Below are 22,854 nucleotides of genomic sequence, written 5' to 3' on the forward strand. Positions count from 1 at the left end.
CGCCGCCCGACATCGTCTTCGAGGCGTGCCAGAGTGCGCACGCCTTCATTGTGACTGTATCACGCCGGCTAACGAGTCTCCGCACCCAGATTTCTTCCAGTGCTACACCCAACTCGGCTTCCTCCATCGCCCGTCGTTCCTCCATCAGCTGCAGACCCACCCCGACTCGATCTCGCCCTTCCTCGTCCTCTGCATCATCGTCATTTCATCGCGCATCACCCCCGCCCTCGCAGAACGCTACCCGTCGCCCTCGCTCGCAGCCGACGCGTTCGCCAAGCAGGCGCAGTCGCAAGTCCTGCACGAGCTGAGCCCCCCGCCGTCGCTCGAGCTCGTGCAGGCTCTGCTCCTCCTGTCACTCCACGACGCCGGCACGCTCTTCGAGTACCGCGCGAAAGCGCTCCAGGGCCTCGCAAGGCAGATGGCCGAGACGCTCCGCCTGCACGAACCGGTTCCCGGTCTCTCAGTCATCGAGAACGAAGTGCGCCGCCGGACGTGGTGGTTCCTCACCTTCTCCATCATCCCTCTCGATGCGCAACCCTCCCCGACACCCGCCTACTTCCAGCCCGCCCTCGTGCCCGTCCCGCTCCCTTCAAACGAACAAGACTTTACGTTTGGCGTCCGCGCGCACGACGAGCGCATGTTCCCCAACCTCGCTCGTTTGCCGCAGTCACCCTCGCCGACGGAAGACCTGTCCCTCCTCGGCGCCTACGTGACAGCCCGCAGCATCTTTGGCGAAATAAGCCGCGCCGTGGCTCCTCTCGAAACCGACTCCTCCGCCCTCCCGCCGTGCTGGACACCCACGAGCCCCCTCCCCGCCCTCCAGTCCGCCTTGGACGCTTTCAACGCCCTCCTCTCTCCCATCCAACACTGGACAACTCCCAACCTCCTCGCCTACCGCGCATCGAACCTCGACCTGGGCTTCTGGTCCATCCACGCGACCCTCCGCGCAGCCCAAATCCTCCTCTACCGCGCTTATCTGCCCATCATGGCCCGCGTGTTGAGCGAGGACGGTGCGGATGTAGGATTGGGAGGGGAAGTGCCGCCAGGCGGGAGGGAGTATTGGAGGGCGTTGGCGGCGAAGACGGTCGAGAATGCATTTGGGCTGTTGGATGAGGCGGCGGAGTGTCTCGGCGCAGGGCCGGCGAGGAAGGGAATGACGCCGCATCTGTGCGTTCGCAACGCCTTTCTCGATGGCTGTCGGAGAAGATGCTCACCTTCGTTCGTCTTTGCAGCGCCTTCTGCGTCTACATCGCCGGCACAGTCTTAACCTTCCTCCGCCTGCACCCGAACCGTCCGTTCCGGCCCCTCCTCCCTCCAAAACGCTCACTGACCTTCCCACCTCACAGTCGCCCCTTCGCACGTCCCCGCCGCCCCCTCACGCATCGCCAACGCCCTCTCGACAATGCACCACTCGGCCACCCTCTGGCCCGTCGCAGAACAATGGCACCGGTCGCTCTACCAGCACGCGCTGGCGGGTCCGGTCGAGGCGGGTGTGGCGTACAGGTCTTTTGCGCCGGAAGGTTCGTTGCGACATGACGAGCAAGAGCAGGAGCAAGAGCAGAATGGGGTGTCGGCTCAGCATGCGGCGTCGACGCTCGCGGCGATGGCGAGGCGGAGGAGCAGTGCGAGTGGGAGCGGCGGCGGGAGCGGCAGCCGGAGCGGACAAGAGAGTCGACCGACCTCCTCGGACGCCATCGGCTTGCACGAGCGCGACTTGAAACCCGTCGTCGCAGGCAGCGCAGACGCGACCTACATCCCCTCCCCCTCCGCCGCCTCTTCCATCCCCACCTCCTCCTTCAGCGGCCTCTACACCCCTCCGCAACCCGAACACCGTATCTCCTTCGGCGCCATCAGCGAAGGCGAGTACGAGGAGGCGGAGAAGGCCAAGGTGAGGGAGGCGAGGAGGATCGAGGCGTTGCTTGCTGGTGCGCAGGGGTGAGCCGTGGGGCTATGAGGGATGTGTGGATAGCTTCTTTTCGTTTGTCGTCGTCAATACTAGCAGTTCCTTGCAAGTTGGTGCCCGCCCTGGTTCGTGCACGTCCGCTCCCTCGCTTGTCTCCTCTCTCGCTCTTCCGCAAGCACTCCCCTCCCCTGTAGTAACGTTTCCTCAGCCTTCTGAATGTTTGTTGTATCGAGAGGATTGTCTCCGCGACTCAAAACAGGCAAAAAGAGACCCGCGCAGGATGCAAGCAACGAGAGCAAAATGTCAATGCACTGGCCGGGAATCGAACCCGGGGCTAGACAACGTCGAGTATAATCAACTTGGCAATGTCCAATTTTACCACTAAACCACCAGTGCTTGTGAGAGGGCGAGGCAAATGTGCGCCGCTGTACCACCGTAGTCGTGTTTCCGCCTCTTCAACTTCTCCCAGCACGGCCCAGGCTTGCGGCCGCACTCTCGGCAGGCTCCCAGGCCACTCCGTTTGAACAGTTTGCAGCTGACAACTAGTCCTCCCCCATCAACTCTGCCAACTCGCGCTCCTCCTCCTCCGTGAGCAGGCTCTCCTTCTTCAGCTCCTCTTCCTCGACCGGCACGATCACCAGCTTGTCCACCTTCTCCTTCAACACATCCGGCCACTTCCACCTCCTCAATGTCCCGTCCAAACTCGCACTCAAGATCCACGCTTCACCGCTCAAAGTCGAGTACGCGCACAGCTGGACGATCTCGTGCGTGTGGCCTTCAATCTCCTTCACGTACCCTTCTGGGGTCGCGGACAAGTCGAGTGCGATTCCGCGCCAGTCGCGCTTCTGTTCGCGAGAGGGAGAGGGGTCGAGGGAGGAGTCGCAGAGGTCGAAGATGCGGATCAGTTCGTCGGATGAGCCGGTGAGGAGGTAATGGATGTGAGACGCTGCTGAGGGAGAGTAGGCGAGGCTGGAGAGGGGTAAGGGGAGGAGCGAGCGGGTCTGCGCGGGGTGAGGGATGCGGAGGGTCGGGACTGGCGGTTCGGAGGCGGACGTGAGCGAGAGCTGGGAGAGCAGTACCGAGTTGTCGGCAGACGCTGCACAGAAACGAGTCAGCTCTGAGCATGTCGGAAGGTATGTACGACGAGCGCACCAGTCCACAGCTCGCCTTCTGGCCCGACCTGCATGTCGTAGATGCCCAACTCGTGATGCCGCACCTCGCAGCGCAACTTGCCCTGGATTTCTCCTCGCTCGTCTCGCCACAGTTCCCACACCTTCACTGCGCCCATACTGTCCGCACTCAGCAACGCGACTTTTCCCGTTCTCCGTCGAGTCGCGACGTCCACCTCGTCCGCCTCGACTCCCTCAGGCAGCGGCTCGAGCAGGGGGTACGAGACGAGTTGCTCGATTGGCCGAGTGTGCGCCTTGAGCGCGAAGAGGCAAGAGAGCGGGCAAAGGGAGGCGGCGGGAGGAGGTGCAGCGCCTGTTTGTTGGGGCGCAGGTGTCGCATCGTCCTTCTCTTCTTCTGGTCGTGGTGCGGAAGAGGTGATAGAAGCGATGTCGAGCGAGTCGAGGGGCGAGAGGTCCCATATCCGGATGTCCTTGTCAGACGAGCCCGTAACGAGGATCTTGAGCGAGGGAATGACGGTCAGGGTCTTGACAAAGTCGATGTGGCCGACGGTCGTCGACAAGTGCGTCTTGGTCTGCGGCTCGAGGACGGTCAGGGAAGCGTAGGACGCCCTAGCCAACGCAGGGAGCGCACCTGGACATCCCATACCCGAAAGCTTCTGTCCCACGACCCGCTGATGAGCAGCTCTCGCTTGTCGGGGGCGGTCGTCGTATAGAAGGCGACTGAAGTGACGGGACCGTTGTGCCCTCGATAGATCTGCTTCGTCTTGCCAGTCTGTGAAGGGGAGCGAGCGAGAGGGTCAACGTCGACTCTGAGCCCACTCCGCAGCCTGAGCCTCCAGGCCCGCAGAAGCAAAGCCATAATACCTGTACGCACCTCCAGACCGACCCTGCGAACCACAAAGCCGCTCTCTGCGACCCAAGCCTCCGCCTCCTTGCCCGGCTGCTCCCTGAGAACAACCCTGATCGGCTTGGTCGCGAGCTTGATCGGTTGTCCGCGTTCTCCCAGGTACTGCGAGCGAACAGCGCGGATCGCAGACCTGCGTGCGAGGAGGAATCGTCAGTTCCGACGCGACGAGGAGCTGGCGGAGATGAAGACTCGCTTCTCATGCTGCGCGTCCGTCTGGAACAAGTTGCCCTCGTCAGTCGTGTAGGACATGGTCCTGCTAGCGCTCAGTCAAGCAGCTCGAGCCAGGAAGCGGTGGATGCTTCGAACGGGCGGAGGCGAACCGGCTCGAACCCGCCGCGAGAAGGTCAACCGTGAACCGTTCGCTCGCGCAGCTCGAGACTGCCTGCTACTGCTCACAGAGACCGAGGAACACACTCCAAGCTCAGCCGTACCGATCCGACCCGCCCGCGCTCACCTCTCGCCGACTTACAACCCTCCCTCCTCGACCACCCGTTGCATCCGCAGAACTAGCTCGTCAGGATGTCCATGTTCTTGCCCAAGCTCGAGTCGGGATGGCACGTCGACCAGGCGATCCTGGCGGAGGAAAGCCGTGTCGTGGTGATTCGGTTTGGACATGACTGGGTAAGTCGCTCGCTCTGCTCCTGTGAGGGGGCCTTTCGCTCCGCGGTCGAGTGGTAGGGGCGAGATTGTGATTGCGAGGCTGTCGCGGGTCGCAACGAAGCGATTGGGCTTGCACTGACCGTGATATCGCCTCCTCCAGGACCCGGAGTGCATGGTGCATGACGAGACGCTGTTCAAGATTGCAGAAAAGGTCAAGAACATGGCCGTCATCTGTGCGCCATACTTTTTGAGCTTGCGACGCGGTCAGAGAACGTGCGCTGACCGTGTGGCCTCGCAGACACCGTCGACATCACCCAAGTTCCCGATTTCAACAAGGTGGGTCCCTTGTTGCCACTTTATGTCACTAGCTGACTCAGATTGACGTTCTGTAGATGTACGAGCTGTACGACGCCTGCACGACGATGTGCGTAGATCGCTCAACTCGACGGTAATCCTGAATCAAGAGGACACGAGCTGACACAGGGTTTCCCATTTCATCCTGGCGCGTTGTGGACACCTACAGGTTCTTCTACCGGTGCGTCACAGACCGAGGCCGTTTGCAAGCGATGCTGTTGGGAAGTGGGAGCTGACAGTCAACTTTTGCCGCTTTTCCTCCCGTTCTCTGCCCCGCCACCTACGCTCTCACCCCTTACTTGGCCTGCGACCCCTCTTGTCATACTGCACGACGCCCGCGCCTGGAAACTCGTACCGTGCTTGATTGACCTCCGCAGGAACAAGCACATCATGATCGACCTGTGCGTACGCCTTGTAGAGGCCCGGTGACACTTCGCTGACACTTTCTGCACACTGTAGGGGCACGGGAAACAACAACAAGATCAATTGGGGGGTCGCGGACCAACAGGAGCTCATAGACATCATTGAAACTGTCTATCGTGGCGCTTCGAAAGGTCGTGGTTTGGTCGTTTCGCCACGAGGTGCGGGCTCTTATTCCGCTTCTGGTGGCGTGAGCTGACCCTTGGCGATCTTCAGACTACTCGACCCGCCTACGGTACTAATCTTCGGCGGAAGGATGGGTGGAGAAGCGCTTGTTTGTCGTCGTCTGTTGTAACCCTAGCTCGCATCTTCATCTCTTCTCTCGAGCACGGGGATAGCGTAGAGATAGTATGCTTTCAGCCCGGTGCTACGCCACATCCTCCCCAGGCACCTCCAGCACACCCATCAACTCCCCCCCTTCCTCTTCCTTCGCCTCCTCCTCCCACCTCCCCACCGCATCCTTCCTCGCACCAGGCCCATACACCGCGATCCGACCCGTCTTCTTCGCTTTGCCCGGGTAGACGTCGGCGAGCCAGCGTTTCCAGGAGGGTTGGAGGGCGGGAGGGAGGCGGAAATAGACGGTTGCGAGGGAGTGGAACCCTACGCGTGGCGAGCGTCAGCATGCGAAAGCTCACGAGCGGACGAGCGGGACGCGCCCTCTTCGATCGTCGGCTCCTCCCACTCGCGCTCAAACTTCCTCAGAAACTCGATAGGCGTAAGCGGCACCGCCCTCTTCCTCGGCCTGTCTCCAACCCTTCCCTGCCCACTCGTCACGCTCCTCCAAACCGAGTTGTGGCGCCACAGATCAATTCCGCCTTTCCCGCTGACCGACTCGTCGAACCCGCCTGCGGGAGCAAAGACGACCGCGCTGATCTTGAACGAGGAGCGAGAGACACCCCGGATCGAGAGGAGAAGGTTGGCGAAGTGGCGGAGGAAGAGGCGGCGCGAGAAGGCGGACGCGAGGGGCGTCTCGATGGCGAGGCGGAGAGGGCGGGGTGCGGGCGGTGAAGAGTCGTCGGTCGGTGGTGTTCGCTCGAAGTGGAGGCGGACGTGCTGCTTCAGCTGTCGTGGAAGCTCAGAGTTGCGTTGCGGAGGGAAGGTCTGTCCGGCGGAAGATTGCGAAGGTCAGGACGGGTCATTCGAGCGCAATTTGTGGGAGACATACGAAGCGCTCGTATCGCTGAGGCTGGAGGTGAGTGTTGTAGTAGTGAGTCTTGCCGGACGCCGGACCGCCGAGGAGAAGGACGAGTTCGTGCGGAGTCGAGTTGGGCGGAGGAGCAGGAGGGAGGATAGCGGGAGGGTCGGGAGCTGCAGGGTAGTACGGTAAGCAACCAAAGTAACTGTGAGAGCGAAAGAGCGGCGAACTCGAATGGTCGTACGCAAACGGATCCCACCCCCAGAGAACATAGTCCTCGTCGGGCGCCGCGTCCTCGAAGCATTCCTCAGGTGTCAAGAAACGCAGTCCGGCGTTCAAAGCGAACTCTGCACGATGACGGGGCAAGCCGATCATCAGCTTCGTCTGCTTAACACAGGCAAGACGGCACAGGACGACGCACTCCTGTCGGTGTCTGCGTGGTCCGCAGGTCGACCTGCAGCGTCGCCGACGTAAAACGACGCATTGTAGTCTGCGCGTCGCCAAAAATCGCCAAGTCAGTCGTCTTGCCACTGAGAATGAGCAAGCTTTACTCACCAATCTCCAACCCGCCATTGAACCGCTCGACAAAAGCCTCCCACATCCCCGCCGACGGCTTCCTGTACTCGTCAAACTCGAAGCACGCGAAGACGTGCAGCGGAACGTTGAGCCGACGACAGACGAAGGGGATCTTGCGCCGGAAGTCGGCGCTCAGATCGGAGAAGGGGGAGGCTTGATTCGTGACGAGGACGATGGCGTAGCTGTGGGAGTGAAGCCTCAGCAACACAGCTTTGAAAAGCGTGTGCCGTGATCAAGGAGCGACACCCACCCGTCGCGGTGCAAGTCTCGCAACTTGCGGACGACGGAACCGCCGCAAAGTTCCCAGTCGTACGAGTCCTTCGGGAACGAGTTGCCATTCATCGGTCGGATGATCGTCCCGTCCAGATCTGGCGGATAGAAGGCGTCAACGGCAGCCTGACAAGCGATTGCGAAGGGAGAAAGCGCGCACCGAAAGCCGCAACTTTGCTGCTCGGCGCCGGCTCGCCCCAGACGTAGTGTCCGCATCCTCGTCCTTGACCCGTGCGACTGTGCAGCGTCGGCCACCACTTGCCGAGCATGCCAGCGGGTTTGCGCTCCCTCTTTGCCGGCCCCTTCCCCTTGTCACGTCCTTCGTCTGGTCCGTGAACATGAGCACGCTTCGTCGAGGTAGGCGGTGCTGCTGACGACCCTGTTGCAGCGACAGTAGGTGGTGCGGGCAGCCTCGATGTCGATGATGGAGGGGCGGTGTCGGAGACGGAGGGCACAGCAGGGAATGAAGCGGCGCTCGGTAGCTCTGTCCGCCTCGCAGCTGTCGTACTCAGCTGTCTTGCCATCCTCAGCCACAGTCGAGCCAGCTTGGCAGTGTGAGGATGAGGACGAGGGAGAACTGATGAAGAGGAACTCGAGGGTGACGATGCCCAGCAGCGATGTTTGGGCACCGTGTAGACCATCATCACAGCTTCAATGCCTTTATGAGCAGCACCAGCAAGCACACGGAGCGAGAGAAAAGGAAGGGCGGTGTATTCGACGATTTACCTGCTCCGGATGACTCGGAAGTACTGCCAGGCTGATTGTCAGATGCTATCGAAGCTTGCAAAGCCGTCCTCGAGCCCATCCGAGATTGTTTGCACGGCGTCGGCGGAGCAGGACAGGCTGCCTCGCTTCCCGCTTCGTCCGCTCACCCGCTCGTTCTGGCTCGTAAAGCTTGACATAGCTAGCTTGACGATTCTGCTAGCGACTCCAGCCCATCCGCCTGCGCCCCGGCTCGCTTATTGCGCTCGAAGCGATGAGTTCGACTCGATCGGACGCTGGACCCAGCAGAGGAGCACAGACGGCGGGACGGGCAGTGGGAAAGCCTGCACGGCTGGCGAGGAGTAGGGCAGCATGCGCCGAGTGCCACAAGGCCAAGCAGTGCGTTCTGTTCCGCTTGTTGTCGAGACTGCCCCGCTCAGGAGTAGTCGCGGGAGGTGCGACGACAACCGTCAAATCTGAACGCAGACTGACCACACCTGCGGTGTCCACAGACGCTGCGACGGCCCACCCGGACCCTGTCATCGCTGCAAGACGTGCGTTGAATCGCCTTTACCTCCTCGTCTCGCTCGGCTGACCTTTCTTCCCCTTGGCAGTTGGGGCGTCGACTGTGTCTTTCCCTCAGCCGCCGGTCCAGCACCCTCCAAAACGAACCTCTCGCGCTCCAGCACGCCGCCAGTCCGCCAGACAAGCCGGCATGCGACGCCCGCCCAACCTCCCGCTCCCGCTCCTGTTCCTCCCCCGCCCGCACAACCTGCCGTACACTCCGCGCCGGCCCCGGATGTCGCAGAACAGCTGCGACTCATGAACGAGCGACTCGCGAGCCTCGAGTCGGCTCTTGCTCGCGCCTCCACCCTCTCTTCACCCGCCTCGACCTCCGGCCCTCACGGTCCTGTCTTATCCATACCTGTCGACCAGGCGCACCGACATGCCCTGCATGCTGGAGCGTCGCAGGCCGGTTCTGCGTCGTCCCCCATGACTGGCGTGACTCCCGCCTCGCTCAACGATACCCAGCACGACGGAGTCGGAGCGAACGCGGTCGAGACGGCGGGAGAAGCGATGGCTATCGAAGGATTGGTCGACTTGGGATCTGCGCAGGGGCGCAATGGCGATCATGCGAACGGGGCGGCGGGAGACGGAGTTGCGGGTCATGCGTGGGACAGCGTCAAGCCGGATGTGCTAGGTCGGGGGATTATGACTGTCGAGGAGTGTGAAGCAGAGTTTGACTTGTGAGTACCGCTTTCCGAGGCCGGACCGAATGTCGCTAATTTGCGAATGCGCACAGATTCTTTAACAATATCCAGCCCTGGGCAGGCTTGCTCTCGACTACGCTCGATCGACAACCCCTCGTCGTCCGCGAGCGCTCCCCCCTTCTCTTCCACGCCATTCTCGTCACGACGCTCTACTACCGTCCCCGCACTCCCGCCACAATGATCCTCTATCGCGCCGTCGCCTCCATCCTCGACTCGATCCTCGCGCCGCAGATCCTCTGCCCGCAACCGGACCAACTCTCGTTCGACTTTGTCCGCGCTGTCCAGCTTCTTATCCTCTACAAGCCGGTACAATTTTCGGCGCTGCATGCGAGGGGCATGAGCGACCCGGCGCAAATCGAGTCGGCGAGCAAGATCAACGTGCGGGCGTCGTGGATGCTGAGGCTGCTTGTCTCGCGCGTGTCGGCGTTCATTGGTCTCCCCTCGATCGCGACGACGTATGTCCCCTGCTCCACTTCAAGCCTGGATCCTGGCTGACCGCTTGTCTTGCCCAGCTTCGCCCAAGCCTTTGCGAATCAGCACGTCCAGGCTATCCCCGAAGAGATCATCTCGCAAGAGCGTCTCTATCTCGGCTGTGTCTTCCACGAGTCGCACGGCGCGATTCAGTCGGGCAAGTCGGCCAACTTTACGCCTCAAGACGCTTGCAAGGTGCGTGATCTGCTCTTTCGGGCGCCGACCTGCGTAACTGACTAGGGGACCTCGGCAGACGACCCGGCTGTTTGCGACGCTCAAACGACAGCCCTCGGACGTCCGCCTCGCCGCCTCTGTCGAGCTTGTCGCCCTCGCCGCGACCGCACTCAGCGCCCGCACCGAAGCGGGCATCCTCGAAAACGAAGATCTGCGCAAGTTCGATGAAGAGATGGACGCCTGGGTCGAATACTGGGCTCCGCTCGTCTCATTCGCCTCGAACGAGTCGGGCGGCGAAGACATGATTGCGTGGAGCGTCTTCTACCCGTACATGTGCTTCACAAGGCTCACGGTGCGAGGGTTCGCGTTCAACAAGTGGAAGGCGGAGCGGAAGGCGAGGGCTTTGGCGGCGCGGTCGCAAGAAGCTGGGACGGACGGGGCAAAGACGCCGACTGCGCCGACGCTCGGGGCGGAGGAGCGCGAGAGTATCGCCAAGGCGGTCGAGGTCGCGGAGGAGATGATGTTCGCGGTCGCGCTCGAGGGAAGGTTGCTAAGGACGGACATGAGCAGGAGAAGGGGCGGAAAGGTCGAGTGGAAGAGCGGGCCGAGACCGCTCACGCCCGATCCTCAAGTCGTCGAGACACTTAAGTGGGCTTCTGACAGCCTGACCTGCGTCGTACGTTCCCGTCCTTGGCATCTCCCGTTCCCCTCGCTCACTCGCCGCGCCTCACAGATGTTCAGCTATCCGCTCATCTTCCTTGCTAAGCTCGCCAACGAAGGCCTGCTCCGCTCCGACCTTACCGTCATCGCAGCCGGCTCGTCGCCTCTCCCGCCGACTCCCATGTCGCCCGAAGACAAGCTCTGCCGCCTGTTCCAGCTTGGCGCCGACTTGCTTGACGCGATTGCGCCCAACCCGCACCACCCGTCCGTCCGTCAAGCCGCCTTCCTCCGCAAAGTGTGGGACGCCGGGATCAGCGGACGACGGCAAGCGACGAGCGCACCGTCCAGTCCACGACTCGTCCCGTCCGGCGCGGCAGCAGTTCCCTCCTTCCAAGCGCTCTCGCAGCAGCTCCACCAGGCTCAGCAGCAGCAACAGCAGCAGCAAGCGCGACCAACTACCCTCGCTCCTCCCGTCTTCCCTCCTTTTGCACCTGCTCGTCCCGCCGCGCCGCAATCGCATACTTCGTTCGCCAGCATCGCAGCGACTGGATCGGCTGCCGCTGCCCTCTCCGCCTACACCGACTTCTCGCTCGCCTCGTCCTACAACCCGTCGCCTATGACTTCCCCTCCCTCCGGCTACGCGCACAATGCGGCGCATTCGTCGATGGCCGCTCAACTGCAGCAAGCGCGACCCGCAGCGCAGTCTGCTCCGACGCCCGCCCAGCCCGTTCTCGTCGAAGACCCGTTCGCCGCCTTACTCAGCGGCGTCAGCCCGACCATTTTCGAAGGCGGACAGGGCTTCTTCAGCCTCGACGGCGAGTTTGACTGGCCGACGATGAGCGGAGCGAGCGCGGCGGACGGGTTCGGCGGGTCAGGATACGGCGGCATGCAGTTCTAGCGGGTGCGGGCTCGTCGCGTTCTGGGGTTATCGGGATCATTTTGCGGGGCTAGAAGTGCATTCGCAATGGCATGTTGTGCGATATCAAGTCTATGTAGAAGATGCCAAGGAGAGAAGAAGCTCGCGTTACTTCACTGGTACGCCTGCCGCAGGACCCGCCTCGACGGCGCCCTCAAGCTCTCCGCCTCGCTACCGCTACTGTCAGATCCCCTCGGGAGCTCGAAGAGTGTCTCTGTACCAGCGCGACCCGACTCGCCGCCGAGCAGTCCCGCCAGTCCTCCAGGATGCCTTGCGGCCTGCGCGTAGACGCTCTCGCTCGCCGCCCGCTTCTCCGCCTGCTCGAGCGCCGAGAACTTCGCCAGTGAGCGGTCACGGTCATCGTCGTCGTCGTCGCTCGAATCGCTCGAACTCGAGTCGTCCTTCTTTTTCTTCTTGTGCCGTGAGCTGCCGCCCCTCTCGTCCTCACTCGACGAGTCCGAAGCCGAGGACCCGTCCGACTTCACGGCAGCGTGACCATGCTTCTTGCTCGAGTAGACGGCAAAGGCGAATCCGCCGATGACGAGGAGAGCAGCCACAGCGCCGGCGCTGTAGGCGACGGTCGGCGAAAGGCCGAAAATAGTGTTGCTCGAGCTCGACGAGTCCGACGAGGACGTATCGCCCGAGCTTGAGCCCGATGACCCGCCTGTCCCGCCTGTCGTTCCACCAGTCGTGTCGGTTGGACTAGCGCCGCTTGCTCCAGTATCCGTCGGCGATGCTGCTCCCCCGCCAGACGTTGCGGACGGACCCGAACCTGCGCCAGCCCCGGTCGACGAGGCACCTGCCGCGCCGGTCTGCGAAGGCGCATTTCCGCTGGTTCCTGCGGGCGGTCCAGACGAAGCGCCACCGCCAGTCGCGCTGCGAAACAAGACGTCAGCACGAATTCCCCCAGAAGTATAAGCGAGACTGCGGACACTCACGCAGGCTGTGTCCCGCCGCCGCTCGACGGCGTCGAGGTCGGCGACGCGTTATTCCCGCCGCCCCCGCCTGCTGCGAGCGTCGTCGTAACCTTCTGTATGGCCTGCGTTTTCTGACCGCTGCCTTGCGTTACCGTCTTTGTCTGCAGGACCACCCTGCTCGAGATAGAAGCGATGTAGCGAAGGTCAGTCGTCGGACGCTTCGAGGAAGGCTTTACGACCACGCACGTAGAAGTCTGGTACAGCGAAGAGTCCGGGCAGAACGTGATGACGTAGTCGACCCGCTTCTCGCAGGTGAAGAGAGCCTGGACATCAGGAACGCAGCGAGGTTAGCGAGCCCTCTATCGTTCAGTGACGCAGAGCTGGTGCGCACCGTCCCGGAAGACTCGTCGTAAGCGTAAACGTAACTATACGGGCAGCTGTGAACGGACGCGAGGTCGACCATCAGCCATACCTGGAAAATCGTGCGCCTGCGAGCGAGCAAGAGCCAGCGCACCTGTCCTTCCACCACTTGTAGTGCGGAATGCCGCTCGCCGGGCATTGCTCTGGCTTCGAGTGCGCGCCGCTGCAGCAGTACTGATCGCCGGGACATTGTACAAGAAACGAGGAGGGAGTCAGCCAGGCAAAAGGAACGGAGCCGTTAACGCGACGCACCTGCTCATTCTCGGGATGAACTGCACAGTCCGTCTTACAGGCAACGACTTTCCCCTTATCGTCTTTGAGCTGTTGCTCGGATGAACAGCTGGATAGCAGATCATACGGACTGCGAAACGAAGACGACCAGGAGGGTCAGCTAGCGCCAGCCATCGCTTGAACCCCTGCGGCAAGCTGAAAGCAGCGCCATCGAACGCGGCAAATGCCTTAATGGTCTCCCCTTGACGACCCTTGTGACTAGAAGCGATGGGGAACTCACCAGTTCGCCAACGAGCAATCCGCAGAATTCGTGATCGCTATGGGGACGTTGTAGCCGTCGACCAGACTCAAATCGTCTATCCGGGTAGTCTGGAATGTCAGCGAGTGTTCCCGCATCGCCGCCTGAGCCGAACGCAAGATGCTAGCGACGTCGAGGGAAGGGACGAACAGTTGTCGACGTTCTCCTGGAGGTTGAACTCCGCCAGGGTGCAAGGAGGAACACCTGACTCTGCAGAGAACGAACAAAAGAGACGTCAGTCGAAGTCGGTCAAAAACGAGCTCAGTCGCTCGCAACGCACCTGTGCAAAGGAGTCCTCCTTTGCAACCGCCACTGGCACACTGAGCGTAATCTGGTTTCGACGAATCGGAGAAATCGCAACCAGTTCTGCGGCCGTAGAACGCACGACTTAGGGATCAGGCGAGAGAAGCGGTTTCAGCTCTGCTAGAACGCACCGAGGCCAGACTCGCCCACCCCCTGTGAACGGCGAAATCTATCAGTCCATAAACTCCGAGGAGAGCGCAGGGAGAGGCGCGTACAAGTCTCCTGAACCGTGAACGAAATCGTCGAGCCCGCCGGCATTTCCCATCCTGTCGGCTGGCTCGGCTTGGGACCGACAGACGTGAGCAGTCCAGCCCAGATCGTATACGTGCCTGTCGAGAGCGAGGGACGGTAAGCTCGACGAAACGAGGAATGAGAGAAGGAGAAGGAGGACGAACAGGTGTTGGTGACGGTGATCTTGCGGTCCTTCGCGCCGACGCCTACCGCCAGCAACAACGTAACTAGTGCGGTAGAGGCGGATAACCCTAGTCGTGTCCTCGAAGACCGCATCGTAACGAGAGGAAGAGCGCAGCGACGGACGACAGCTTGAGAAGGTCGAGACGGTGGACGGGTTCAAGCACGACAGCAAGCCTTGTCAGCACAGCTGTATGGCACCTCAATGAAGCGGCGAGGGAGGAGAGGACGAGGGACGAGGAGCTGCGACCGAGCCGGACAATCCGCGGAGTCGCCGAGATGGGCGGCGCCTGTTTCGCAAGTTCGAAAAGTGCTGAAGGATGGCAGCGAGACTTCACGCATCTACGTCCATCGCGTCTCCAGCCTCTGACACGCCACTCTTCCGACCCTTCTTGCGACTCTTCTTCTCCTTCTTGCCCTCCTTCGCCGGACTCGACGCGACGACCTCCTGCTCCTTCACCTCGTCCACCTGCGGCGCAGGAAGCGACTTGCGCTTCTCCTTCTTCGATTTGGCCTTCACGCTCCGCTTCTCGTCCGCGACGACGCCCTCCGCGCCAACCTCGACGTCGCCTTCTCCACCGACCTTCGTTCGCGCCCAGTCCTCGCCGTCTGCGCCGCCCATGAACGCGTCGTCGTCTGCTGAAGGACGAGGTAGAGATGCGAGAGGGTCGAGAGAGGCGGAAGGATTGTGCTTCCAGATCGAAGAGGCGGGCGCGGCGGAAGAGGTGTGGAGGGAAGAGAGGGTCGTGAGGGATGTCAGGAGGAGGGATAGTCGTGAGGGCGTAAGGCCGGGTTCCTGCGGACGAACGGGGTATCAGCAACTCGTCCATGAGCCAAAGGAAGGGAAAGGAGCGCACCGCGGCGAGACTACCCAAATCTCCCTCGAACTCGCTGACCAGCCGCGCTCGCCACCAGTCTCCAAAGCGGTCCTCGCGCTTCTTGCCCTTCTCCTCGTCTTCTTCTGCATCCGCATCGTTCCCCTCGTCCCCTTCCACTAGCCCGTCCAGCACCTTGGCCCCCTCCTCCTTCTGCTTGTCCACTCGCGCCTGCAACAACGGGAACAGGCTCGTCCCGAGCGGGACAAACGAACTCGGGTCTGCTCGTACAAGCATTGAAGGAGACGGAGAGCGCTCAGGATACGGTCTCCGCGCCTCGCTCGCCTGTCCCGTCTGCTGCAAGTCGCCCGTCGCTGGACCTGCCGCTGCCGACCCATTGACCGCCCCGTCCGCCGCCGCCTGCGCAGCCCGTCGTCTCCCACGCCCCCTCCGTCGTCCACCCCGGTCCCCCGTATCGCTCAAGAAGCTCAAGTCGGACCCGCTGCTGCTCGAGCTCGAGTCGGACTCCGCATCCTCGTCGCCCGAGTCGCTCGATTCAGCCTGCTCAGTCGCTTTTGATGCTTGTGCAGGTTGGACTGGAGCGGGCGCAGGCGCGGCAGGGCTGTCGGACTCGCTGTCGGACGACGAGTCGCCCGAGGATGATGAACTCGACGACGAGCTGTCGGACTCGTCGGAGCTGATGTTGGTGCGTCTGCGGCGCTGGCGTTTCCGTTTCGGACGCCCTGAGGCGGTCGTAGTAGCAGGAGCCATCGTTTTAGCCGGGAAGTGGAAAGTGGACGAGGAGAAGGAGCGGGGACGGCGGAGTCGCGCTGTCACTCGCTTCTTTTCGTGTTCTGCGAATGTGAACGAATCCGAGAGACGATTGAGATCGCTGACGAGTCCCGGAATAACCCCCGAAACGAGACTGACAGAAGAATGGCAACAGAATCTCGGTTCTACAACTCGTCTCCTCCTTGTCTACTGCGACTTGAGCTTGCGTTCCTCGGCCTTGCCAGCGTCCCTCAGTCCAATCCAAACCGGGAAGCCGCCGAGGATCGTGAGGATGAACTGCGCGCCGTGTCAAATGATCAGTCTCCGTTTCGCGAACGAACGACACGGGCCTCTGCGCGCACGCACATAAGTCAACCGCACCGCCTTGTTCTTGACGTTGTACGCCTTGAGATGTGGCGGGAGACAGAACATCGCCTCGGCCAAATGCGCCCCATACAGCGCGACGAGCCAGAAACCTTGAATCGCTCGCCCGATATTGTGCGGCGACTCTTTCAGTCCGAGGGCGCGGACGATCGGGGCGAAGAGGATGTGAGATTGGTATTTGAGCGTCGAGGCGAGGCGGGAGGGAGAGGCGTAGAGGATTGCGGCGGTTAGTGCGGTGCAGAGGATGGCGCCGCCGTATGCGCCGACGGGGAGGGTGACGCGGTCGATCGTAACGTCGCTCTGTGAGTGACCACGCAGAAGAAAACAACGCCCTTGTTCAGCGAAAGCACGCCGAAAGCGACGCAACGTCCTCGTGCTAGACTCACGATTCCGAGCGCAACCTTTGCCTCCTGATGCATCGCCTCCAACCTCTTTCTCGCCTCACCCGCATGCATCGGGGGACTAAACTCGTACGTCCATTCTTTCCTCCTCCCGTCAGGTCCGTAGGCGATCTTCATGAGCGGCGTCGTGAAGGTGGTGATTTGAGGGTGGGAATGGGCGAGGCGGGAGGGGATGCGGCCGAAGTGGACGAGGTAGTGGCTGCACACGAAACGCTGGCGTAAGCCGATGGAACGAGCGAGAGAGCAAGTATTCGATGGCAGGGACGAGCGAGTCGAGGACGCACCCGAGCGAGTCCTCGTGGTCCTTGTTCATGTGGCTGCGGGCAGAACAACACAACTCAGCAAAGTCATCGTAAAGCGCGAGAGAGCGGCGCACGCACGACATGATCCGCTGCGCTACATCGTCCCAAGCCAGGTCGAGGAAGAGGTGGGGGTGAGCGAGGCGCACAGTCCCAGCGAGCACGAACAGGACGCACCTTCTGCGTCTGTGACTTTCGACATCCTGGCTCGTGTATCTCGTTGGTCCAGCGAGAGTTGTCGAGGAAGAGCGAGAGAGAGCAACGTCCCCGGCAAGGTGGCCGCCTCTTCGGCACACGCTCGCTCGCTCTCCGCGCAAGTCCGTCACAATCATCTCTCCGTAGAGTCCAACGAAACCAAACGAGCGATGCAAGAAAGCGAGAAGATGAACAACGAGGAGAACCCGGGAGGAAAGTGCATGGAGAATCAGGCTGCGAGCGCCTTTGCTGCGTCCTTCGCCTTCTCTGCCTCGGCCGTCTCAAGGCGGATCTTGGCTTGCTCTTCTGGTGACTTGCGCTGCCAGCTGCGGGAGGTTAAGCGAGTCAGCGGGAGGTTTGTAAGTTGACGAAGGCGAGCGAGGATCGAATTTGGACGCTTTGAAGCCGCACGTCCGATCCTGCCGCCTCGCAGTCACACAGATCGCGCAAACTCACTCGAGAGCCCGGTACAGCGACGTGATCCCCGTCCCCGCGACAAACATATTGACCGCCGCAAGCGAATAGTTGACAGGCGTGATGACGAACGAATACCGCACCCAGATCAGGCCGGTCGCAGTCAGGGCTGTATGGTCAAAGTCAGTGTGAGAGATGTTGGGAGTGAGGGAGGGAGGGGACGAACCGAGGTTTTGGGGGATTGAGATCACCTCGGCGGGTCGGGAGAGGTCTTTCAGGCCGGCGGCGACGAGGCCCCTGCAAGCACGCGATGTGGTAATAGAGCGAGGTCAGCATGGGAGGGCCGCACGAGCTCAAGAGACGCGGCGCGGTCACGCACCACTTGAACATGGGTGCCCAGAAGAAGACGGTCCTGCGCGACAGTGACGGGTCAGCTTCTTCCCTAGCCTCTGCACACGCCGTCCTGCTCACTTCGGTCCTGTAAGACGCGCAAAGACCCCGTCAGCATGCGTCTTCCATGTTCTCAAGGAGCACCAGACCTCGGGATCCCTCCGCCCTCGATCTGAGCGCCCAGAAGATCGAGCGAACGCACCTGCAGGACTGTTCCACAGCTGCGTGAGCTTCGAAGAGACGCCGGACGAGGCGGCGGCGGGTGCGGCCATGGTTAAGGGATTCGAGGAGGTGAGGGTGGTTCGGAGGTGGGTGAGATGCGGTCTTGAGCGGCTGTCGGGGCGAGGTGGGTCAGTGAGCCGTTGCAGTGGACGCTTGGTGTGTTATCCCGTGACTGTATAGGCCGCCCGACTGTCGTGCGAGCACTGCAGACCTCCTTTGAGGTGCCGAGGTGATGAGGTTGGGGGAACAGCGACGACGGCTCACCGGGAGGGCAAAGCTGTACGGGAAGCTAGTGGAGGAGGCAGAGAAGGTCCGCTAGCTCTTCAACCGATCAGGAGCGCGGAGACGAGGAGCGACACGAGCGAGAGAGGTCGCAGGTAATGGCTGAATACAAACTTGGGAGTATTCGGACTGAATACACATGGACGAATACAACTCGATTACAACCGCTCGAGCTCGCTCTAATCGCAACTCTCGCCCGACGTCTCCTAGCGCTGATCGGGTGTGTGCGGGCTAATGTAAAGGATACCCTCCGGTTGCAATGCGCGCTTCAGTTTCCCTGCGTGCGTCGACAAGGATGACGTCGTTACTCCCGCAGCAAGCAACTCTCCTCCTCGTCGTTCTCGCTCTCTCTTTCCTGCTTTGAACCAGCTATATCACTGCTTTACTCGAGAAGAGACCAGCTTGCTACCACTCCCAGTCCACCGCCCTCTCACTCACTCCCTCGACCCGCTTCCCCACCTCGACCTGCTCGCCTCCTCAGTCTTGCAATGGCAGCGCCCGAGCCTTCGCCTGCGCCCACTTTGGACGACTCATTCCCAGGCTTCTACCCTCCCACGCCAGCACCGGGCCAACACGCCAGCTCGCAGTCGTACCCGACAGACTCGCCCGCGACCGACCCTGCAACGGCGCTTGACCCGCTCACCCAGCCGCACGATCGTATCGAAGGAGCTGGCAGGGCTTTGTTGGGTGTTGCGGCGGGCTTCGTGGTTGGAGGACCTGTGGGAGCGGCGATTGGAGGGGGATTGGCGGGACTGAGTGTCGTCGAGGGAGAGGGGATCGCGAAGCGGTTTGGGGACAGGGCGACGACTCCGACGCCTCCTTCGACGCAGAACACGGCGGGTACTCAAGCGAGCCATGCGGACGAGGCGAAGAGGCCCGAGTTTGGAGACGAGGCGGTCCAGAAGGAACACGCTGCGCTCGCTTCCTCGCCCGCGCAGAAGCTCGTCGGCGGAGATGGCGGTGAGGGTGCCGAGATCACGGGCGCAGGAGCTCTCGGCGGAGCGTTGCTGGCGGGAGCAGCGGGCGCAAAGATCGAGGAGAATGAGGTGAGGGCGCCTGGAACCGAGGACGACGAGGCAGAGCGCAAGGGTGCCGTCGAGGTGTGTTCGCTCGGGTTACTCTCCGTGATCTGAAACTGACGACGTTGCATGCAGCCCGCTACGACTGCTACCGAAACATCGCCCGCCCAGCCAGACTTCGGCACTCCCGCGATCGAGAAAGAGCAAGCCGCTCTCGCCGCCTCCCCCGCTCAGCAACTCCTCGCCCGTACCGACTCGACCGCCGCAGACGAAGTCGCCCTCCTCGCCGGCGCAGCAGGCGCCAAGGGAGCTGTCTCGCACGAGGTTGAAGAGCCTGCGAGGGCACCGCTGGAGGTTGCGACGCAGAGGGCTGTTGAGGCGGGTGCGGGCGTGCCGAGTCCGACTTCGGCTGGAGAAGGAGCTGGAGGAGAGGCGCTCGAGCGCGAGGTGCGTCGGTTTCTGCTCGCTTATAAGTACTTCCCGGGCTGACCTTCTCAATGTGCTTCTTCCTCTCCTCCCCCATACTTCCAACTCCTCGCAGTCTACCAACAACTCTACCCGCCCCGCCCTTCCCCTCCCTCAAGCCTCCCTGACTTCCTTCACAGCCGACGTCCTAGCCGCCGGTTCGGGCGTCCACACGCCCTCCGAGGCTCCGGGGCCTGCTGTCAGCGGCTTTGGGATGCGAGAGGAGGGGGTGGTGGTGGCTGATGATCGGGATCTTCCGCGGGACGATGCGGAGAGGGAGAAGGGAGGCGAGGGAGGCGAGGGGGGCATCGTGCATAACCCGTCGCCGCTCGTGCGTACCTTTTCTTTCGTACGTGGGATCACGAGAGCTGACAATCGCGGATCGCAGGCCCCCGCCGCAGTCGCTGGTACCGCAGCAGGAGCAGCCCTTCTCGGTCCCGACCTCGTCCAGAAGAACACCGTGAGTCCTTCCTTCTCCCCTCGCCTTCCTCAGACCTCTGACACTCGACGTCTTCGCAGCCGAAGGATTTCGAGCCCTACACCCCTCCCGCCGTCGAGCCCTCTGTCTCGCCCGTCTCCTCCACGACCGCCTCACACCCCTCCTCCGCCTCCATTGCCTCAGCCTCAACAGACGCGACCGAAGTCCCTCCCGCCCACGCTCCGTCGCACCTAAAGACGCTCAACGCGCAGAATGCCAAGCAAGATGCAGAGCAACTCCCGAGTGAAGCGGACGCAAGTGTTCCCCATGCTCGTTCACCGGAACACGACCAACTCGACGCTGGTGGAGTAGGTGCAGGGGTGCAGAAACCTATGGGCGAGTCGATCCCGATGCAGACTGCGTTGGAGGAGGGACCGGCTGCGATTGAGGGAGAGGAGGAGCCGAAGAAGGTCGATAAGGGCAAGGGGAAGGAGGTGCTTGGTGCGGCGGCGCTCGGGACGGCGGGGGTTGGTGCGGGCGTCGGGATGAAGGAGATGCTTGAAGGTGACAAGGTGGGCTGGAGAATCTCTCCTGCGACTCTCGGAGGTGTCTGCTAATGACGTGCCCCCTTCGCAGAACGAGACCGCGGCGCCTCCCGCCTCGCAGTTCCGCGAGAACCTCGACTCGACCAACGATAACGACGAGCCGCTGACTACCGAGGAAGGCGAAACCGGCGCTTCGCCCGCCGGCAAGCACGACCTCTTCAACGACCAACGCGCCTACCCCTCCGTCCCGCACATGATGCGCACGGATGAGGCGATCCACGACTTTTCCGTCGGGGACGGCGAAGCCGCTCGACGCGCTCGAGTCCTCGATCCGAAGGAACTTGCGGCCGTGCCGGCGACGACGCCTGAGCAGGCGGGCTTTACGAACGTCGGAAGCGAGATCACGCCCGCCATGCAGGACTTTGCGCACCTCAGCACGCCGGCACCGCAGGCTGAGCAGCAGGCTATCGCCGAAGGAGCCGCTGCACCCGCACCAAATGCGACGAAGGAGGCGGCGGTCGAGCCGGAGAAGGAGAAGGACTCGCATCATGGCGCTCTCGCTGCGGGTGCAGGACTTGCCGGTATCGGTGTTGGCGCTGCAGGCGCCGACCTCCTCTCGCACGACCACGCCGGCGCTGAGCCTGCAGCCGCCAGAGCCGCAGCAGGACCTTCGTCCGCTCACGCCGCCGAACCCGTCTCGACAAGCGCAGAGCCCGCTGGTATCGCTCCACCCGTTGGCGAGCCGCAAGCAGCGACTTCGGCGACGCCGGTCACTCAAACGCCCGCCAAGGCCCCTCGCACGCCCGTCTCTCGCTTCACGGAGGAGACTGCGCTTCCCTCGGGCGCCGAGACGCCGAGCAGCACTCGCGCCGTCATGGGTTCGCCGCCCTCGTCTGTCCACGAACGCAGCGCTGCTACGACGCCTCTCGCTACGCCCGGCGGACCGACGCAGAACGCGACGCCGACTCAGTCGCTTTTCGAGGCCGGCGTGCTCGAGAAGAGCCCGCACCTCAAGATCCAGACGCACAAGGTCGACGGTCGCAAGCGTCTTCACCGCAAGAGCTTGACGGCCAACACGGCACCCACGCTTGTCGGCGTTACCCGGTCGTCGCACGAGCTCGATCGCGCGAAGCAGTCGAGCCTGCCTGGAGCAACGAGGCAGCCTAGCCCGCCTAACGTCGCGAGGCAGCCGAGCCCGCCTCACGCAGCCAGGCAGGCGAATGCGCATCCGGCTGCTCTCGCTGCAGCTCCCGCCGTGGCTGCCGCGCACCATCACGAGCACGGCCACGGCAAGGCCGCTCACACGCACGGTCACGACGGCGCTGCTCAACCTCACGGCCAGCGCGCCGCAGCGCCCGTCTCGAACGCCGCCGCTTCGGGTCCGACAGGCGCGGCTGGTCAGCGTCCGCCGCTCGACACCGTCGCCAGCGAGAACAGGCGCGACAGGCTGCTCAACAGTATGATCGGCGTCCCTGGTGCGTTGCCCAGCGAGCTTTCTTGCCTTTGCAGTACGTTTTACTGACAACTTTCTCGCTTGCAGACCCGACCGTGACGCCGAGTCGCTCGGCCCCGACGACTCCGCCTCAGACTGCCGTCTCGCCTGCGTCTCGCACCTCGTCTGACCGCCCAGCATCAGTCGCCACGCCGCCTCGCAAGTCGATCGAGGACCCCGGCAGCGCGGTCACGTACCAAGGCGTGCCGCCAACCTCCACCGTCACGGGCATTGCGTCGTCACACCCGGAAGGCAGGAAGATGGTGCCGGAACTCGAGGGCGCGAGGGCGCACACGCCTGTCGGCATCGCCGGGACTCATGCTGCTACGCCTGCTGCCGCACCCGCATCGACTGCTCAAGCTGCGAAGCCTACTGGTCAGACGGCTACGGCGCCTCACACCGTTGCGACGCCTACTACCGCCGCTCCAGCTCGGCACGTCGTCGAGACGCCTTCGTCGGGCGGCGGAGCGAGCGTTCACCGCAAGCTGTCGAAGCGGCACCCGCAAGACGAGAAGGAAAAGAGCGGCTTCCTCTCTCGCTTGTTCGGAAGCGGCAAGTCGAAGCACGGCCGGACTGCCAGCGGAGGAAGTGCCGGTGCGAGTCCACGAAGCAGCGCCGAGGGGCAGCGGAAGCTTTGAGCAGTGTCTCGTCGAGAGAAACCTATACCCAAATC

General features: G+C 62.5%; 10 protein-coding genes across 10 annotated transcripts in view; 4 read left to right on the top strand and 6 right to left on the bottom strand.

Moving 5' to 3' along the window:
- RHTO_00077 (Zn(2)-C6 fungal-type transcription factor) overlaps positions 1-1,939 on the top strand; it is a gene marked incomplete at both ends in the record, with an annotated part of 2,478 nt that extends 539 nt beyond the window's left edge. Inside the window, 3 exons of the mRNA XM_016413761.1 lie at positions 90-1,167; positions 1,233-1,291; positions 1,347-1,939. Coding sequence (XP_016276768.1) covers positions 90-1,167; positions 1,233-1,291; positions 1,347-1,939 — 1,730 coding nt within the window. The remainder of the gene's footprint in view (positions 1-89; positions 1,168-1,232; positions 1,292-1,346) is intronic.
- Positions 1,940-2,445: 506 nt separating this feature from the next.
- On the bottom strand, positions 2,446-4,140 carry RHTO_00078 (WD repeat protein; the record flags this gene model as incomplete). The annotated part of the gene is made up of 5 exons (XM_016413762.1): positions 2,446-2,999; positions 3,056-3,605; positions 3,665-3,805; positions 3,908-4,070; positions 4,130-4,140. 5 exons carry the CDS (start codon positions 4,138-4,140, stop codon positions 2,446-2,448), a joined length of 1,419 nt encoding a protein of 472 aa, XP_016276769.1.
- A 319-nt stretch (positions 4,141-4,459) lies between these two features.
- Positions 4,460-5,556, top strand: RHTO_00079 (U5 snRNP protein, DIM1 family; the record flags this gene model as incomplete). Its single annotated transcript, XM_016413763.1, has 8 exons — positions 4,460-4,561; positions 4,701-4,773; positions 4,839-4,876; positions 4,933-4,964; positions 5,064-5,075; positions 5,272-5,295; positions 5,354-5,475; positions 5,531-5,556. 8 exons carry the CDS (start codon positions 4,460-4,462, stop codon positions 5,554-5,556), a joined length of 429 nt encoding a protein of 142 aa, XP_016276770.1.
- Positions 5,557-5,681: 125 nt separating this feature from the next.
- Positions 5,682-7,819, bottom strand: RHTO_00080 (polynucleotide 3'-phosphatase; the record flags this gene model as incomplete). The annotated part of the gene is made up of 8 exons (XM_016413764.1): positions 5,682-5,914; positions 5,950-6,415; positions 6,480-6,622; positions 6,680-6,796; positions 6,871-6,939; positions 7,005-7,207; positions 7,276-7,393; positions 7,456-7,819. The coding sequence occupies 8 exons, from the start codon at positions 7,817-7,819 to the stop codon at positions 5,682-5,684; spliced, it is 1,713 nt and encodes a 570-aa protein (XP_016276771.1).
- A 452-nt stretch (positions 7,820-8,271) lies between these two features.
- On the top strand, positions 8,272-11,471 carry RHTO_00081 (C6 transcription factor; the record flags this gene model as incomplete). Its single annotated transcript, XM_016413765.1, has 7 exons — positions 8,272-8,396; positions 8,510-8,551; positions 8,612-9,244; positions 9,301-9,723; positions 9,781-9,934; positions 9,993-10,589; positions 10,647-11,471. The coding sequence occupies 7 exons, from the start codon at positions 8,272-8,274 to the stop codon at positions 11,469-11,471; spliced, it is 2,799 nt and encodes a 932-aa protein (XP_016276772.1).
- A 131-nt stretch (positions 11,472-11,602) lies between these two features.
- On the bottom strand, positions 11,603-14,165 carry RHTO_00082 (thaumatin, pathogenesis-related protein; the record flags this gene model as incomplete). The annotated part of the gene is made up of 12 exons (XM_016413766.1): positions 11,603-12,365; positions 12,428-12,580; positions 12,653-12,729; positions 12,798-12,843; positions 12,921-13,000; positions 13,079-13,187; positions 13,338-13,413; positions 13,506-13,565; positions 13,636-13,721; positions 13,790-13,811; positions 13,874-13,987; positions 14,054-14,165. 12 exons carry the CDS (start codon positions 14,163-14,165, stop codon positions 11,603-11,605), a joined length of 1,698 nt encoding a protein of 565 aa, XP_016276773.1.
- A 238-nt stretch (positions 14,166-14,403) lies between these two features.
- On the bottom strand, positions 14,404-15,655 carry RHTO_00083 (uncharacterized protein; the record flags this gene model as incomplete). The annotated part of the gene is made up of 2 exons (XM_016413767.1): positions 14,404-14,865; positions 14,927-15,655. The coding sequence occupies 2 exons, from the start codon at positions 15,653-15,655 to the stop codon at positions 14,404-14,406; spliced, it is 1,191 nt and encodes a 396-aa protein (XP_016276774.1).
- A 207-nt stretch (positions 15,656-15,862) lies between these two features.
- Positions 15,863-16,941, bottom strand: RHTO_00084 (uncharacterized protein; the record flags this gene model as incomplete). Its single annotated transcript, XM_016413768.1, has 6 exons — positions 15,863-15,952; positions 16,022-16,339; positions 16,426-16,639; positions 16,725-16,757; positions 16,821-16,836; positions 16,917-16,941. The coding sequence occupies 6 exons, from the start codon at positions 16,939-16,941 to the stop codon at positions 15,863-15,865; spliced, it is 696 nt and encodes a 231-aa protein (XP_016276775.1).
- Positions 16,942-17,163: 222 nt separating this feature from the next.
- RHTO_00085 (UPF0041 domain protein) lies at positions 17,164-18,010 on the bottom strand (the record flags this gene model as incomplete). The annotated part of the gene is made up of 6 exons (XM_016413769.1): positions 17,164-17,260; positions 17,391-17,517; positions 17,575-17,645; positions 17,728-17,760; positions 17,820-17,826; positions 17,941-18,010. 6 exons carry the CDS (start codon positions 18,008-18,010, stop codon positions 17,164-17,166), a joined length of 405 nt encoding a protein of 134 aa, XP_016276776.1.
- A 720-nt stretch (positions 18,011-18,730) lies between these two features.
- On the top strand, positions 18,731-22,819 carry RHTO_00086 (uncharacterized protein; the record flags this gene model as incomplete). Its single annotated transcript, XM_016413770.1, has 7 exons — positions 18,731-19,342; positions 19,397-19,708; positions 19,803-20,057; positions 20,115-20,186; positions 20,246-20,716; positions 20,781-22,164; positions 22,230-22,819. 7 exons carry the CDS (start codon positions 18,731-18,733, stop codon positions 22,817-22,819), a joined length of 3,696 nt encoding a protein of 1,231 aa, XP_016276777.1.
- Positions 22,820-22,854: the final 35 nt, after the last annotated feature.

This window comes from Rhodotorula toruloides (genome assembly GCF_000320785.1).
Source record: "Rhodotorula toruloides NP11 unplaced genomic scaffold Scaffold1, whole genome shotgun sequence".
Taxonomy (NCBI): domain Eukaryota; kingdom Fungi; phylum Basidiomycota; class Microbotryomycetes; order Sporidiobolales; family Sporidiobolaceae; genus Rhodotorula; species Rhodotorula toruloides.